The following is a 17,547-nucleotide window of genomic DNA, read 5'->3' on the forward strand; positions in this document are numbered from 1 at the left end:
GTAAATAAAATAAAAAAAATCAATTTGAGTCTCATAATCAGGATTTATGGTCCAAATTTCTTTACAGGTAAACAAATGAAAGACCACTTTAGACAGGGACAACTTATATAAAAAAAAAAGATAGGAGTACTAACTTTAAGACAGAAAAAGCATTCAAATGTTTCAGTTTCATTTCTCAAAGACTTGATAACATGCATGATTTAAAAGGCTAGTGAACCTTTGGCTTAAGAAGTCTCACTGATTTGGGGTTTATGTACTGTATGTACTATGTACTGTATGCATACATGTATCTTTGCGTGTGTCATGCCAAAGATAGCAATGTTTTTGGCCATGATTGTATACAGTGAATCCCCCCCCCTACATTTGCAATTCAGCATTAACCACAGTTTAAAAAATATGTCATTATACAACATTAATGACATGTTTACATCATAATTTTGCACTTAGTTGGGAGGTACTTGAACGCACCATAGTTGAGATACAAAATATGATCGTAACTAATCGATGGGTGACAACGCTTAGAGACTCTTGTTAGGCTCTGGCATCTAAGCGATCTACTGTACTGTATATGTACAGTAATCCCTCGTTCATCACGGTTAATTGGTTCCACATCCGACATTGACAAGTGAATTTCCGTGAAGTAGGATTCTTTATTTATAAATTGATTTTTTTTCATAGTTAGAGCATAGAAAATCTGTTTACAACCTTCTAAATATGGTTTTAAACATAATTAGAGCCATCTAGACATGAACTAGCACCCCTATATTGACCCGTAAGCTTGTGTTAGCCGATATAATGCCAGAAAATAAGCCATAAATCAGACTCGTGCTTGCGGGTGTTGATGGGAATGTGTTCCAGTAGCACGGACAGGAAGTGATGTCGAGGGTTCAGAGTTGAGTTTTAGCTTGTGGCATTTGTAGTAGCCCTCATTAGGGATAACTGTGTGAGTCATTCAAACCTGAAATAAAAGCCTACTAGTTCGGTGGTTACCAAGTCTGGTGCTTGTGTGTCCCAGCGAACATTTATGGTAACATTACTGACATCTAGTGGCCAGTGTAGGATACTACATATCATCCCGGTATCTTTTTGTTCACTTCCTGCCTTTCTAATATAATTTTAAAAAATAATTTAATTTTATTCAATTAAATTTTATTCAATTAAATTTCATTCAATTTTATTTTATTATTTTAGTTTTTTTTTATTATGTATTTATTTATTTTTTATAATGTACCTCGTACCGAAGTATTTAATTTAGGTAATATTTCTTAATATAGTTTACGTGTGTTTTTTTTATTTTCATTTTTATTATTATTATTTTTTGTTCACTTCCTGCCTTTCTAATATAATAAAAAAAATAATTTTATTCAATTTAATTCAATTAAATGTAATTCAATTCAATTTTATTCCATTTTATTTCATTTTATTATTTTAGTATTTTAGTTGTTTTTTTTTATTTTTATGTATTCATTTTTTTTTTAATAATGTACCTCGTACCGAAGTATGTTTTAATTTAGGTAAAAACATTTAAAATGTACTGAAATATTTCATATTTTTCAACTAATAATAGGCCATATTCAATCACAAAACAGCATGAATTATTCATATATTTTGTAAAAAAAAAAAAAAACACGACAGAGTGAAGCCGTGAAACGCCAAGCGCGCGACGTGGCGAGGGATTACTGTATAAGTACGCATGTGTGTACGTACTTTATGTACAGTATGCATTTACTTGTTAAAAAAGGTTAAGAATGTTCGTCGAATTTAATCGAAACTTTCGTACTAGGGGGCGCCATAACTGTGATTGATTACTGTGTGTGTGTGTTTACATACTGTACAGATTACTCGTAAAACTACAAGGGGATAAAAGGCGCTGTATAGGCATCTGGGTGAAAATGAAGTACTTTTATAAAATGTACATGATTTCTATGGAATGTAGCGAGGTGGCCGGCACCTCCGCTCCACATCAGTAGCTGAACATCTGCTGTGCTGCACCGTTCTGCGGCTGCGGTGTGGGTGGTTGGCTCTGACCGGGCCGACCTACCTCGGTACCGTGACTCTGGGACTCGTGGATGTCTCCCTGGACCCCCTCGACGACGGGGGTGACCTGGCCGCTCTCTGCCGCCGACACGGATCTCCAGGCAAGAGTCGGGGCCTCCAGTTGGTGGCTCATGGGGTTGACAAGAGTGGTGAGGTTGATGAAGTGCGCGACGGACTGAGCCGACGGGGTTCCGGCGGGGGTCGCCGTTTCCGTGACGAGGTCGGCGGGCCTGTTGTGGAGCAAAGCCGAGCCGCTGACCGTGTCGAAGGTGACGGTGAGGATGGAGTTGTCAAGCGAGATTGGTCTGTCGCCAGCCGTGAGCTGGCCGACGGCGACGGGCTGCAGGCTGGTGAACTGGGCGGGCGGCGGGCTGGTGATGGGCGTGACCGTGATGTTGCTCAGCCCCACTGAGCCGTGAGGGGAGGAGGCAGACGGCACCGCGTTGGGGTCGGCGAGGACCACCACCTAAAATGGCAGCAAGACACCGGCCATCACCCACAATCCCTTTCTTGCTATGACTGGCGCCATAAACACACCGACTGATGCTCATATTAACGTATTTCCTCGAAGGTTACACGAGGAAAGAATCGATACCTGCTGGATGCTCTGCACCGCAGAGCTGGTCTCCATCTCCTCGCCAATGACGACCGTGTTGAATTCCGGCAAAGGCTCGTGTCTGGTCTCGGCGAAGTCGACGTAATCATCTGATCCAGAAAGTTCTTCTGGTTCGCTCACAACTCTTAGCTTCTTCTTAGCCAGGCGGGCGGAGCGGCTGGGCCTTTCCTCCGACGTGCCGTCTTTTTCCAGCGTCAGGGTTGGCTACAAGGGAGATTTTAAGATTTTATTTTTTGTTTTTAAGGCGTTGAATGGGCTGCCCCCCCCAAATACATCTCGGACCTCATCCAAATTTACTCTCCAGCACGGTCACTGAGGTCCGAGGTCCAGCTCCAACCTGTGGTGCCTAAGACGAGACTTAAGACCGGGGGTGGGACCGAGCCTTTTCTGTGGTTGGCCCCCCCCAAGCTATGGAACTCTCTCCTCTCCCAAGTGAAAAAAGCCCCCCCCAACATCGAAAAGCTTTAAGTATCGTCTTAAAACCCAAAACTTGGAGTGAGTCGTATGGTCCTGTGTCTTTTAGTTCTTCGTTTTTATTGTAATTGGTTTTATTTTTTGTTTCTTGTTTTTAATATTTTAATATCTATTTTACTATTATATTTCTTAAATGATCTTTTAGTTTTTGATTATTACTTTTTATTTTTACTAGTTTGTGCAGCACTTTGGAAACTGTTTATAAAATGTGCTATATAAATAAAGTGGATTGGATTGGATTGGATTGGATTGGATTGAAGGAAAGGTTTCAAACCAGGGGTCGGCAACCTTTCCTATCAAAAGAGCCATTTGGAAGCCACAAAACATAATTCAAAAACAATATCTTATTAACTTTCAAAAGTTTATACCCGATGCCTGAAGAAATGTGAAGCGAATCTCCCATGATTTCGATTGACTGACAGATTTCAAGGGAATTTTGGTGTATCAAAGAAGTTCAGAGGAGAAAAAGAGGAGTCGATTGAGTACTCTTGCTAATATAGAAAATAAAACTACATAAATATCTGTGTAAATTAAATGTGAACATTGTTTACATTTGTTGCCAAACATGTTTCTTCCGGTCCCAACAAGTTCGGGTGTTAAATAACAACAAAGCTCTCAAAAAAATAATAACCCTATATTATACTATAATATCACTATATTGACAGTTACTATGGTACCCATTATGTCATTGGATGGTCATATCATACGTGACAAAAAACAAAAAAATAATAATAAATTTAAAAAATTAATTAAAAAATGTTTAATATTTTTTTTTAATTTAAAAACATTAAAAATAATAATAATAACACTATACTATACTATAATATCACTATATTGACAGTTACTAGGGTACCCATTATGTCATTGGATGGTCATATCATACGTGACAAAAACAAAAAAATAAATAAATAAAAAATTAAAAAATGTAATTAAAAAATGTTTAATAATTTTTTTTAAACATTAAAAAATAATAATAACACTGTAGTACTATACTATAATATCACTATATTGACAGTTACTATGGTACCCATTATGTCATTGTATGGTCATATCACCTCGTATTTCGGTACGCGGCAAAAAAAATACAAAAATAAAATAAAATAAATTTAAAAAACTAAAAAAAAAATCTTACATTCTATTAGGAAAGCAGGAAGTGAACAAATCTAACGGTTACTGATTGTAAAAGTACCAGATGGAGGGGTAGGATTTAATAAGCTTTGCTTCTTCCTACTCCTTTTGGACATGTGGAACTGTGAACTGATTATGGGATGCATTCAATTGTAATCTGATGCATGTTCAAATGAAATTAAACCATTACCATATTGAGTGCACAATAAGAACATAAACAACGGCACTGCCAAAGCTCCAGCTGACCTGCACGATGCTGATGGACGAGTCGTTGATCGTCTGGCATTCCTGAAGCTCATCAAAGTCATCGATTCTCACAGGCACCACCTTGAGACACAAAAGCAAAAAGTGGAATCCACGCGGTTTCGAGTGTCTCATTGTGTCGTGAAGTTAAACACCGCTTACGTCGGCGTGTTTGCGTCGCAGGTGTCGGTTCATGGAGGCCCGCGTGGACACCTTGGTGCCGCACAGCACACACGACTGGGCCTCCACCTTCTCGTGGGTCAGGTGCACGTGCTTCTGCAGCATGTACTCGGTCAGGTACTTCTTATCACAGGTTGCACACGTCCACGTCTTCCCCACTGAGGTCACAAAAGCAAAGCAAAAAATGCGACTTATACTCCAGTGAAATATCATACTAAATTGTGTTAGTGTGATGTGTTTGTGTGTGTGAGGAGCAGTCATCACATCAATGCTAGATAAAACTTCAACTATCACAGAAATGTTTTGCACATGGTTGAATATTTATTCCTTTTAAAGTTGATAATGTCGTTTAAATGTGTTTTTAACCCTTAGATGCATAAGTGGGTCGAAAATGACCCGGTCAGGTTGTTTTCTTGAAATATCTTCGTAATGAAAAATTGTTATCATTTCATATTCCAGGTATTCCTCAAAAAACATGTTTTTGATATCATGCCATTCATATTTTTAACTTACCTTTTATACATTTTAAGAAATTTTTGTTTTTTTGTTACTACCCCAACCTTCCATAAGTGGGTCAAAAATGACCCGGTCAGGTTGTTTTCTTGAAATATCTTTGTAATACATTTTTTTATCATTTCATATTTCAGTTATTTCTCAAAAAACATGTTTTTGATATCATGCCATTCACATTTTTAACTTACCTTTTATACATTTTAAGAAATTTTGGTTTTTGTGTTACTACCCCAACCTTCCATAAGTGGGTCAAATATGACCCGGTCAGGTTGTTTTCTTGAAATATCTTTGTAATACATTTTTTTTTATCATTTCATATTTCAGGTATTTCTCAAAAAACATGTTTTTGCTATCATATCACATTTTTAACTTGCCTTTTATACATTTTAAGAATTTTTTGTTTTTGTTTTACTACCCCAACCTTCCATAAGTGGGTCAAAAATGACCCGGTCAGGATGTTTTCTTGAAATATCATTGTAATGAAAAATTATTATCATTTGATATTCAAGGTATTCCTCAAAATACATGTTTTTGAGATCATGCCATTCACATTTTTAACTTACCTTTTATACATTTTAAGAAATTTTAGTTTTTGTGTTACTACCCCAACCTTCCATAAGTGGGTGGTTGTTTTCTTGAAATATCTTCGTCATTAATTTTTTTTAATCATTTCATATTTCAGGTATTCCTAAAAAACATGTTTTTGCTATCATATCTCATTTTTAACTTACCTTTTATACATTTTAAGCAATTTTTGTTTTTGTGTTACTACCCCAACCTTCCATAAGTGGGTATGCATTTTCTATGGAATCCAATAGGAACCTTTAATTCTTATCAATGTTGGCTGTCAGGAGTAAATTCACTGTAGACCACACAAACTATTAGTAGCAGACCATAATAGCAGACACTTGCCTGTATGGATGAGCTTGTGTGTCTCCAGAGTGGTTCTTTCGCTGAACGTCTTCCCGCACAGCTCGCACATGAAGTCCTTTATACCTGCAGGCGGAGTCAGTGATGCCATGCATTAAAAAAATCACACGTTTGAACTCAAGCACGGCTAAACATCGACTCACCCGTGTGCCTTTTGTAGTGTTTGAGCATGTTGACCTTCTGGGCAAACTTGCGGTTACACTCCTTGCATTCATACTCTTTGATGCCCTTGTGGAGCTTCATGTGGTGCCGAAGAGCATGCTTGGTCTTCATGCCTGCACAGGGAACACCAGTGATATCGGCTATTATATGATTTTATAATAATAATAATTATTATTATTATTATATAAGTCCTATATAAGCCCTATAAGAAAATGAATGAATGAATTACTGTTTTGTGGTTGAATACGGACACAAATAATATAAATATTAATAGTCCAAAAATTATGATACCATATCATGATATAGTAAAGGAAATATTGCACTATCATCGTTCACTCTGTGAAGTTGTGGAATTGCCGTTTGTGACACGTATTTTCTTGCAGGCCATTCATACTGTCTGTCAAACATTTGCAGCATTTCTTGAAATGAATTCTTTATTTTTAGACTATTAGCCACTGGTTAATTGGCGACTCCAAATTGTCCATAGGTATGAATGTGAGTGTGAATGGTTGTTTGTCTATATGTGCCCTGTGATTGGCTGGCCACCAGTCCAGGGTGCCCGAAGACAGCTGGGATAGGCTCCAGCACCCCCGCGAGACCCTTGTGAGTATAAGCGGTAGAAAATGAATGAATGAATTATTATATAATTACTGTAAATTTCCGACTATAAGCTGCTACTGTTTTTTTTTTTTTTGCACGCTTAAACAATGATGCGGCTAATTTATGGCTAAAAAAAAATACAGTTCCCATGATGCTTAGAGTGCAGCTTCAGGAAGTAGTGAAGTGTTTTGATCTGAAAAATCTGAAGTAAGTTTGATCCAGCGTTATTGAGGCTTAGTAGTGACGCTGGGAACACCGAGTGCGGGTAGGATTGCAAGGTTTACAAAAACAAACACATAACAAAAACATCAAATAACGGCAAATAAAATGTCATAGTACAGGGAAGTTGTAGCTTACACCTTTCCTGACACAAAGCTAATCTGTTTAGCATGTAAGGGCATTTAGATCAACAATAATATCTGCTCCAATGGCTGGACGGGACAAAAAAAAATAATATATATTTTTATAAAAAGGATTGCAAGCTGGCTGCACGGCGGACGAGTGGTTAGCGCGCTGACCTCACAGCTAGGAGACCAGGGTTCAATTCCACCCTCGGCTATCTCTGTGTTCTCCCCGTGCATGCGTGGGTTTTCTCCGGGTACTCTGGTTTCCTCCCACATTCCAAAAAAACATGCTAGGTTAATTAGCGACTCCAAATTGTCCATAGGTATGAATGTGAGTGTGAATGGTTGTTTGTCTATATGTGCCCTGTGATTGGCTGGCCACCAGTCCAGGGTGTACCCCGCCTCTCGCCCGCTGGAGACAGCTGGGATAGGCTCCAGCACCCCTGCGACCCTTGTGAGGATAAGCGGTAGAAAATGAATGAATGAATGATTGCAAGGTTTATAGCGTGTATTTCTGTGTAAATGTCCCAACGTTTCTTATTCTTTTATACTTATACTTCAAGTATTCAAGTTCCAGTCCAGAATTTAAGGTATTTAGTTCAAAGAGTGAGGCTGACCTTTGCCACATTCTGCACACAGGAAGTCTCGGATGTCGTCGTGGACCCTCAGGTGCTCCTTCAGCATGTCCTTCCTCGCAAATGATTTCCCGCACTTATCGCAGCTATGGCTCTTCACCCCTGTGTCATGCACGATACCTCTTAACGCCCATTCGGGTGATGTGTTTTTAAATACAGGCACGATAAAAACATTAGTATGATCTCACCAGTGTGGATGATCTTGTGGCGCTCCAAGTTACCGATGCTATTGAAGATTCTGCCGCAAATTTCACAGGGATGGATATACCTGTGGGAGAGATGATGAAATGATGAAAAACGGGGAAACCCCGCTATCCAAGGCACCGCGGTCGATGTATGAATGTAGGACAGCCAAAAGTGAAGCAGGAAAACACCCGCTGTGGCGTTCAATACCGTGTCTTCCTGTGTCTTACTTCTGCACTGCAGGGTCAGGCAGCTGCTCCCTGTGGATGACCAAGTGGGCGTTGTACGTGGCCTTCAGCGCGAATCGCCGATTGCAGATCCCGCAGCCGTAGCCTCGCTCTTTGTGCTGCTCCATGATGTGCTTCAGGTATTCCCGGCCCTTTGCAAATGACATCTGTCGAGAAACGGAGAGAGGACACATTTGTATCAATGTGGGATCAAAACTTCACGAATAGCGCTGCTATTATTATTATTTTTTTATTAGTTTTTTATTATAATTATTATTATTTTTGAAATTATTAAAATTATTTTGTATTTTATTTTTATTATTATTTTATATTTTTATTATAATTATATTTATTATTTTTTTATAATTATTATTTTGTATTTTATTTGTTATTATTTTATATATTTTTTATAATTTTTATTCTTTTTTAAAATTTGTATTATTATTTTTATTATTTTTTATTTTTTATTATTTTTTTAAATTAGTATTATTATTTTTATTTTTATTATTTTTTATTAATATTTATTATTATTATTATTATTAGCTCTGACCTGACATTTCTTGCAGTTGTACTTATGGTGCTCGGGGTTGTCTTCCTCTTCGTCATCGTCATCTTTTTCATCGCTGTCGCCGACCGAAATGCCGATCCGCTTGATGAAGTCCTCCCTCTTCTGCTCATCCATTAAAGCGATATCCTGCAAAAAATAATAATAATTAATCGCTCATTTGTGATTAAATACGTCCTTTTAATATTATTTTTTTTAAAGTAAATAGCACTTATTCTTGGTCTAAATTGAGCATTTTCATGCATAAAAATAGCGAAATTGGGGCAAAAAAAGAGCACAAAGACCAAAATTCATACTAATACTAATATTTTTTCACTTTCACTTTTCATTTTTCACATATCACAAAGCAGAAATGCAGTTTTTTCTAGAAATATACAGTATCCAACTTATTAGCATATCTACATGTGGCCCTTATGAACAACCCTGACCTCATGGGACTGTTAGATCCAAACTACGTACACCGGATGGCATCGTAAACCTGCTTCCTAACACACCTGACGTGCCGGGAGGACGGAGCAGGAGGGAATCGATGTTGCCAACTTAGCGTTTTTGCAACTTGTGACAAATCTGACGTCTTTTTCTGATTGGACGCTAAAATGAAAGCACACTCAACCTTGTCCTGATCTCACCTTGAAGTGAACATGGATGTGATCTCGAAGAACGTCCACGCGGAAGAACTTGCGTCCGCATATCTCGCAGGTGTACTTCTTATCGCCGTGGGTCAGCAGGTGTTTGTTCATATTACTTCGGCAGGAGAACACCTGTTCACATATACAAGAATCGTGGTCATATCTCCAAGAACCCGTGCTAGTATTTGCCTTGCAACGAGGCATGAAGAATATAAGGGAAGTCCTTGGAAAATATTCTCTCCTGTTAAGGGGTCCGTGGCCCCAAAAAGTGTGAGAATGCCTCCTGTGGGGAACTGACCTTGCCACAGATCGGGCATGGGGATGGTTCTTTCCGGTACTTGGTAGCTTCCTCTCCGTTGGCCTCCAACTCCTCTCTCTTCATGTTCTTCGGTCCTGTTCAAATGTAATTGTGTCTTAAATAATATCAACACAAGGACTGAAGATAGAACCAGCAACCATCAAGTTGGGTGATTGTACCACGCCATTGTGCGCAGAATAAAATCTATAATTAATTTCCACCAAATTTGGAATGATGGGCCGTAAAAAACGTAGCGTGATTGTTGAAAAATGTAAACACAAGGACTGAGGATTGAACCAGCAACCATCAAGTTGGGTGACTGTACCACGCCACTGTGCACAAAATAAGCAGAATAAATATGTAGAATTAATTTACACCGAATTTGGAATGATGGAGTGTAAAAACGGAGGGTGATTGTTGAAAAATATAAACAAGGACTGAGGATCGAACCAGCAACCATCAAGTCACCATCAAAGGGTGGACTGTACCACGCCACTGTGCACAAAATAAGCAGAATAAATATGTAGAATTAATTTCCACTGAATTTGGAATGATGGACCATAAAAATGGAGCACGATTGTTGAAAAATATAAACACAAGGACTGAAGATAGAACCAGCAACCATCAAGTTGGGTGACTGTACCACGCCACTGTGCGCAAAATAATGTTAATGTAGAATTAATTTCCACGGAATTTGGAATGATGGACCGTAAAAACGGAGCGTGATGGTTGAAAAATAGAAACGAGGACTGAAGATAGAACCAGCAACCATCAAGTTGGGTGACTCTACCATGCCATTGTGCGCAGAATAAAATCTAGAATTAATTTCCACTGAATTTGGAATGATGGACCGTAAAAAACGCAGCGTGATTGTTGAAAAATATAAACACAAGCACTGAAGATAGAACCAGCAACCATTAAGGTGGGTGACTGTTCCACGCCACTATGCACAGAATAAAATCTAGAAGTAATTTCTACCGAATTTGGAATGATGGACCGTAAAAACAGAACGTCATTGTTGTAAAATATAAACAAGGACTGAGGATCGAACCAGCAACCATCAAGTCACCATCAAAGGTTGACTGTACCATGCCACTGTGCACAGAATAAGCAGAATAATGTTAATGTAGAATAAATTTTCACGGTATTTGGAATAATGGACTCTAAAAATGGCACATGATTGTTGAAAAATATAAACACAAGGACTGAGGATCGAACTAGCAACCATCAAGTTGGGTGACTGTACCACGCCACTGTGCACAGAATAAAATGTAGAATTAATTTCCACCAAATTTGGAATGATGGGTTGTAAAAACGGAGCGTGATTGTTGTAAAATATAAACAAGGACTGAGGATCGAACCAGCAACCATCAAAGGGTGACTGTACCGTGCCAGTGTGCGCAGAATATTATGTGTGTATTATGTTAATTTCCACCGAGGGCGGCACGGTGGTCTAGGGGTTAGCGCACAGACCTCCCAGCTGGGAGACCAGGGTTCAATTCCACCCTCGGGCATCTCTGTGTGGAGTTTGCATGTTCTCCCCGTGCATGCTAGGTTAATTGGCGACTCCAAATTGTCCATAGGTATGAATGTGAGTGTGAATGGTTGTTTGTCTATATGTGCCCTGTGATTGGCTGGCGACCAGTCTAGGGTGTACCCCGCCTTACGCCCGAAGACAGCTGGGATAGGCTCCAGCAACCCCCGCGACCCTCGTGAGGAAAAGCGGTAGAAAATGAATGAATTTCCACCGAATTTGGAATGATGGACCATAAACAACGGAGCGTGATTGTTGAAAAATACAAACACAGGGACTGAGGATCGAACCAGCAACCATCAAAGGGTGACTGTACCATGCCACCGTGCACAGAATAAGCAGAATAATGTTAATGTAGGATTAATTTTCACAGTATTTGGAATAATGGACCGTAAAAACGAATGTTGATTGAAAGTATAAAAACAAGGACTGAGGATCGAACCAGCAACTTGGGACACGACCCATCTATCACCCGAGTCATGTCCCCCCCTGTGGAATGTTTCATGTCATGGAAAATTATTTTTCACCAGCAGGGGGCAGAATTTGCCCATCCATCTTCTACCACTTACCTTACTTATCTTATTTAAATAAGTAGCAGTAGATGAAAATTGCAATAAAAACATTGCACCTTCTACCCAGACAAGAACAGGAATTTCCCAGGTAAACAGACTCTTAAATTCTTCACTGTGATTGCTCAGCTGCGGGTGTGGAAAGTCACCCACCGCCAATTATATAAAAAGGTACCTGTTGATGTTATATAACACGAATGATGAACAACAACTCAAGTCTCACCGACGCTGTGTCTCCTGTGGTGCTCCTGCATGACGTCTTTGCGGTAGAACATCTTGTTGCAGATCTCACAGGAGTAGAGCTTTTCGCCATGCTTCTTCTTGTGCTTGGAGAGGTTGCTGTTGGTCGAGAAGAAGCGGGAGCAGATGTCGCACTGGAACGTCTTATCATCTGGAAAGAAAGAGAGACAGAGAGAGAGAGGAAAATGATGATGATAAAAGTTCATGGACTCTTATGAGGAATCTTGGTGTGCAGGGTATCTCACCTGTCCTGCAGTTGTGGAATTTTAAGGCATTTTCCAGGCGGAAGGATTTGTCACATGTGTTGCATTTATATTTGTATTCCAAGTCAGGCTGCGAAGTGAAAAAAAGAAAAAGACCCAACAAACATTAGAGAAGCTATGGTAATGGTTGAATTTCATTTGAACATGCATCAGATTACAATTGAATGCATCCCATAATCAGTTCACAGTTCCACATGTCCAAAAGGAGTAGGAAGAAGCAAAGCTTATTAAATCCTACCCCTCCATCTGGTACTTTTACAATCGGTAACTGTTACATTTGTTCACTTCCTGCTTTCCTAATATAGTTCAAGTTATTTTTTTAATATATTTTTTTATTTTATTTTTTATTTTATTTTTTTTAATTTTTTAATTAAAAAATGTTTTATTTTTTAAATTTGTTTTTAATTTAAAAAAAATTTAAGCTAAGCATCCATTGTGTTAACGCTGCATCATTACCCCACCGTGTACTTTTACAATCAGTAACTGTTACATTTACAAAAGGAGTAGGAAGAAGCAAAGCTTATTAAATCCTACCCCTCCATCTGGTACTTTTACAATCAGTAATTTGTTCACTTTCTGCTTTCTAATATAGTTTAAGTTATTTTTTCAATATATTTTTTAATTTAAATTTTTTTAATTATTTATAAAAGTTATATTTTTTAAATTTGTTTTTTATTTTTTTTATTTTTAAGCTCAGCATCCATTGTGTTAGCGCTGCATCATTACCCACCGTGAACATGCTTCAGATTACAATTGAATGCATCACACATTTGTTCACTTCCTGCTTTCCTAATATAGTTTAGTTTTTTTTTAATATCTTTTTTTTTAATTTACATTTTTTTTAAATTTATTTTTATTTTTAAGCCAAGCATCCATTTTGTTAATGCTGCATAATTTTTTACATTTTTATTTTTGTAATTTTTTTTTTTAGCTAAGCATCCATTGTGTTAACGCTGCATCATTACCCACCGCGTTCTTGCTGTGCTTGTAGGAGATGTGCTGCTTCAGACTCTCCTTGCGGCTGAACAACTTGTCACATTCGTCACACTTAAACAGTTTATCTCCTGCAGGGATGAAACACGTAGAATGTATTCAAGCACCAAAAAGTGTGCAAAAACAGCACACTCCAAAGTCATATTATTAAGTTTCTCCTCGTACCGTGTGATCTAATGTGTCTGTTCAGGTTGCTGCTGTTCTGGAAGACCTTGTTGCAGAGGGAGCAGCGGTACACCTTCTTGTGCTCTCGGCCTTGGTGTCTCTTGGGCACGGCCCCGACGTCTGAAGCCCCGAGTTGGTGGCTTCTCTTTGCAGCGGCTGCCGCCTCTGAAGGAACCGACTCCGTGTTCTTGGTGGGTTGCTTCACATCTGTGAACATCCCAAAATACAACACCGTGACGTACTGTACAGATATTTGTCACCACCATAAATTGATGAATTATTGCTGTTTTGAGGCTGCACGGCGGTCAAGTGGTTTGCGCGCAGAGCTCACAGCTAGGAGACCCGAGTTCAATTCCACCCTCGGCCATCTCAGTGTGGAGTTTGCATGTTCTCCCCGTGCATGCGTGGGTTTTCTCCGGGTACTCCGGTTTCCTCCCACATTCCAAAAACATGCTAGGTTAATTGGCGACATATGTAAGTTTCAGGTAAATATCAGTGCCTGACTAAAAAAAAGGGAGATAAATTTCAAGCATAAATATTGTTTTTGGGCTGCACGGCGGTCGAGTGGTTTAGCACGCAGACCTCACAGCTACAAAAGCGGGGTTCAATTCCACCCTCGGCCATCTCTGTGTGGAGTTTGCATGCATGGGTTTTCTCCAGGTACTCCGGTTTCCTCCCACATTCCAAAAACATGCTAGGATAATTGGCGACTCCAAATTGTCCATAGGTATGAATGTGAGTGTGAATGGTTGTTTGTCTATATGTGCCCTGTGATTGGCTGGCCACCAGTCCAGGGTGTACCCCGCCTCTCGCCCCAAGACAGCTGGGATAGGCTCCAGCACCCCCGCAACCTTTGTGCGGATAAGCGGTAGAAAATGAATGAATGAATTACTGTTTTGTGGTTGAATACGGCCACAAAATATATTAATATTAATAGTCCAAAAATTATGATACCATATCATGATATAGTAAAGGAAATATTGCACAATCTTCGTTCACTCTGTGAAGTTGTGGAATTGCCGTTTGTGACACGTATTTTCTTGCAGGCCGTTCATACTGTCTGTCAAACATTTGCAGCATTTCTTGAAATGAATTCTTTATTTTTAAACTATTAGCCACTGGTAAAAAAAAAAAATTGATGGAAGTTTTACTGTCATAAGCTCTGTTAGAAATTGTGATTTTTTTTCTTACCTTTACTTCTGCTTGTTCCAATGACAGCTCGAGGTCTGCGTCCCGGAGCTTTTCTTCCACGTGTGGGCCCCCTCTTCACAGGAGGCGAAGCAGCGGGGGAGCGAACATCCTCGCCTTGCCCGAAGGTGTTCTCCTCTTGCGATGTCAGCGAGTCTTCCGGAAGCTCTGTCGTGGTCGGCATCTTGTTGACGGCACTTGTCATGTGACCTGTGACCGGAACGTACCAAGATTATTTAGGACAAAAGCTGAATCCCATAAATTGGTTTACCTGCATTGTTGTCTTTCACCACAGGGGGCATAACGGCAAGAGTTTTCTCGGAGGCTTCTGTTATGGAAGAAGATGTGACATTGACCAAATGTCGCAAATGATGATATTGTTATCTACCTGGAGGTGGCTGTGGTTGAACCGGGGATCGGAGCATGGGCTTCTCCATCTTTTTTGCATAGAAAGCTCCGTACCAGACCCTCAGCTCCGTTCCCGGGAGCACGTCCTGCTCGACAAACGGATAATTTAAACACCACACCATTCTGAGATAAGTGCATACACACTCACCTGGGAGGTGTTGAAGAACACCTCATCATCCTGCTGGTACGCGGTCAGATTCTGGTGTTGGTGATCCGTGGCAGGTCGCACCAGCATCATCCAGTTGCAGTCATCTTCGCTACTGGAGTCAAAACACACCACCATGCCATCCTTTTGGAAGATCTGTTCATCAGGGGGGGAGGCAGAGGGAGTATTTTCTGTTATACAGTATCTACTCATATACTGTACATCAGGGGTCTCAAAGTCAATTTACTTGGGGGCCACTAGAGCTCGGGTCTGGGTGAGACTGGGCCGCATCAGGTTTTAAAAAAAAAACAACGCATTTATTAAAAACAATTAAAAAAAAAAAAAAGTTCACTTTGGTTCCAATTTTCCACTGTTCTCAAATATCTTACTTTTTATTTTTCTACACAAAATAAGATGAAAAATAAATAAACAAATCAAGAATAAAGAAAATTAATCAATCAGTAATAAATAAATATAATAATAATAATAAAACGGCAAATAATAAAAACTTAAGAAACCACATATAGTTGGTGGGTAGACAAATTATTTTGTTCAGATTAAAAATGAACAAAGCATTATTAGAGCCCTGTAGACATGACAAAACACGACTATAGTCACATTTATACTCTTTTTTTATTTACAACATATTGCGCAACTGCAGGGTCTTGAGACACATGCTAACTCGCAAACTGGAGAGCTAGCGACCTAAACGGTAGCCTCCAAGTTATTTCCTTTAAACTTAAATCGCCAAAAACTTACCACTTCCACACGGATAGGGAGGATAACTATTAACAGTTATTTAACCTTTAACATGAACATTAATCAAACGTAATAATTTTATATATATATATATATATAAATAATATATACTATATTATTATATCTTTTTATATTATATATTATTATAATAATATATTAATATATTTATTATAATATATAATAATTTTTTCTGGGTACATGATACCATACAGCATCCATATCAAACTTGGGCGGGCCGCACTAACATTAAACTTTCATATCAAAGCGGGGGGCCTCAAACTAGTGTCCTGCGGGCCACATTTGGCCCATGGGCCGCGTATTTGAGACCCCTGCTGTACAGACTGTACTCATTTTTGCTTCTCATGGGACAGGACTAAAGAAAGACACTTTGAGAGGGGATCGATTTGTTTCAGTTCACGTTTCCCTTCATTGAACCGTGTAATCACCTTCAAAGGGAAGGCAACTTCCTTCTCCAAAACGGGGACCCGTTTAGCCTCAAACGGCCCGAACCGCGTCCTCTTGACCAGCTGACGCTGAACAAAGACACCCTCGCCACGATCTGCCACTGGCCTGATCTCCAGACTGCTTGGAAGAGAAGACCTGAACAAGGATATAAGAAACATGGTAGATTTGTTATGGAAATTGCACCCGGAACTCCACGACAGCGTACTGTAAAATGCAGGATATGCAGCGGTGCGGCTAATTTGTGGCAAATGAGCAATGCATTCATTTAGGTGCTGCAATGACATCAGCCTATATATATATATATATATATATATATATATATATATATATATACACACACATATGTACATAATGGTATAACAATATAACTTCTCAAATTTTTACATAATGCATTGCAAATGAATAATGCAATATATATATATATATATATATATATATATATATATATATATATATATACACACACACATACGTACATAATAGTATAACAATATAACTCTTGTCAAATTTTTACATGATGTATTGCAAATGAGCAATGCAATCATTTAGGCGCTGCAATGACATCAGCCTCCCTCTGGGTTTCTCTGGCGTACAGATACAGCATTGCAACGCCATCTACCATTTTCTATGCTGCTTGTCCTCCAATGACATGAATTATGGGAAAACGTTTTTTGCTGTTTTCCCTTATATATATATATATATATATATATATATATATATATATATATATATATATATATATATATATATATATATATACACATAATGATATAACAATATAACTCTTCTCAAATTTTTACATAATGTATTGCAAATGAGCAATGCAATCATTTAGGCGCTGCAATTACATCAGCCTCCCTCGCAATATTGCAACGCCATCTACCATTTTCTATGCTGCTTGTCCTCCAATGACATGAATTATGGGAAAAAGTTTTTTGTTGTTTTCCCTACTTTTTTTGTGGACTTTTCCCCTTGTGTCTGCCAACTCTTCTGATGGCCGTGCATCAAGGAATAGAAAAGTAAAAATGAAGAATTAGTTCTTTTTTATTCCTTA

General features: G+C 38.8%; 1 protein-coding gene across 3 annotated transcripts in view; it reads right to left on the reverse strand.

Moving 5' to 3' along the window:
• The window catches only part of prdm15 (PR domain containing 15), a 19,459-nt gene continuing 1,912 nt past the window's right edge, over window positions 1–17,547 (reverse strand). For all 3 annotated transcript variants that reach the window (XM_058087255.1, XM_058087253.1, XM_058087254.1), the window contains exons 4-24: window positions 16,475–16,628; window positions 15,273–15,425; window positions 15,105–15,210; window positions 14,988–15,044; window positions 14,720–14,926; window positions 13,529–13,735; window positions 13,340–13,434; window positions 12,353–12,440; window positions 12,091–12,258; window positions 9,765–9,859; window positions 9,467–9,598; window positions 8,823–8,966; window positions 8,276–8,439; window positions 8,051–8,130; window positions 7,845–7,964; window positions 6,265–6,396; window positions 6,104–6,187; window positions 4,661–4,836; window positions 4,502–4,582; window positions 2,633–2,857; window positions 1–2,503 (exon numbers count right to left, since the gene is read on the reverse strand). In XM_058087255.1, the coding sequence (XP_057943238.1) occupies window positions 1,964–2,503; window positions 2,633–2,857; window positions 4,502–4,582; window positions 4,661–4,836; window positions 6,104–6,187; window positions 6,265–6,396; window positions 7,845–7,964; window positions 8,051–8,130; window positions 8,276–8,439; window positions 8,823–8,966; window positions 9,467–9,598; window positions 9,765–9,859; window positions 12,091–12,258; window positions 12,353–12,440; window positions 13,340–13,434; window positions 13,529–13,735; window positions 14,720–14,926; window positions 14,988–15,044; window positions 15,105–15,210; window positions 15,273–15,425; window positions 16,475–16,628 (3,208 nt within the window). In that variant the 3' untranslated portion in view covers window positions 1–1,963. The remainder of the gene's footprint in view (window positions 2,504–2,632; window positions 2,858–4,501; window positions 4,583–4,660; window positions 4,837–6,103; window positions 6,188–6,264; window positions 6,397–7,844; window positions 7,965–8,050; window positions 8,131–8,275; window positions 8,440–8,822; window positions 8,967–9,466; window positions 9,599–9,764; window positions 9,860–12,090; window positions 12,259–12,352; window positions 12,441–13,339; window positions 13,435–13,528; window positions 13,736–14,719; window positions 14,927–14,987; window positions 15,045–15,104; window positions 15,211–15,272; window positions 15,426–16,474; window positions 16,629–17,547) is intronic.

The sequence above is a fragment of the Doryrhamphus excisus genome, chromosome 11, assembly GCF_030265055.1.
Source record: "Doryrhamphus excisus isolate RoL2022-K1 chromosome 11, RoL_Dexc_1.0, whole genome shotgun sequence".
Taxonomy (NCBI): domain Eukaryota; kingdom Metazoa; phylum Chordata; class Actinopteri; order Syngnathiformes; family Syngnathidae; genus Doryrhamphus; species Doryrhamphus excisus.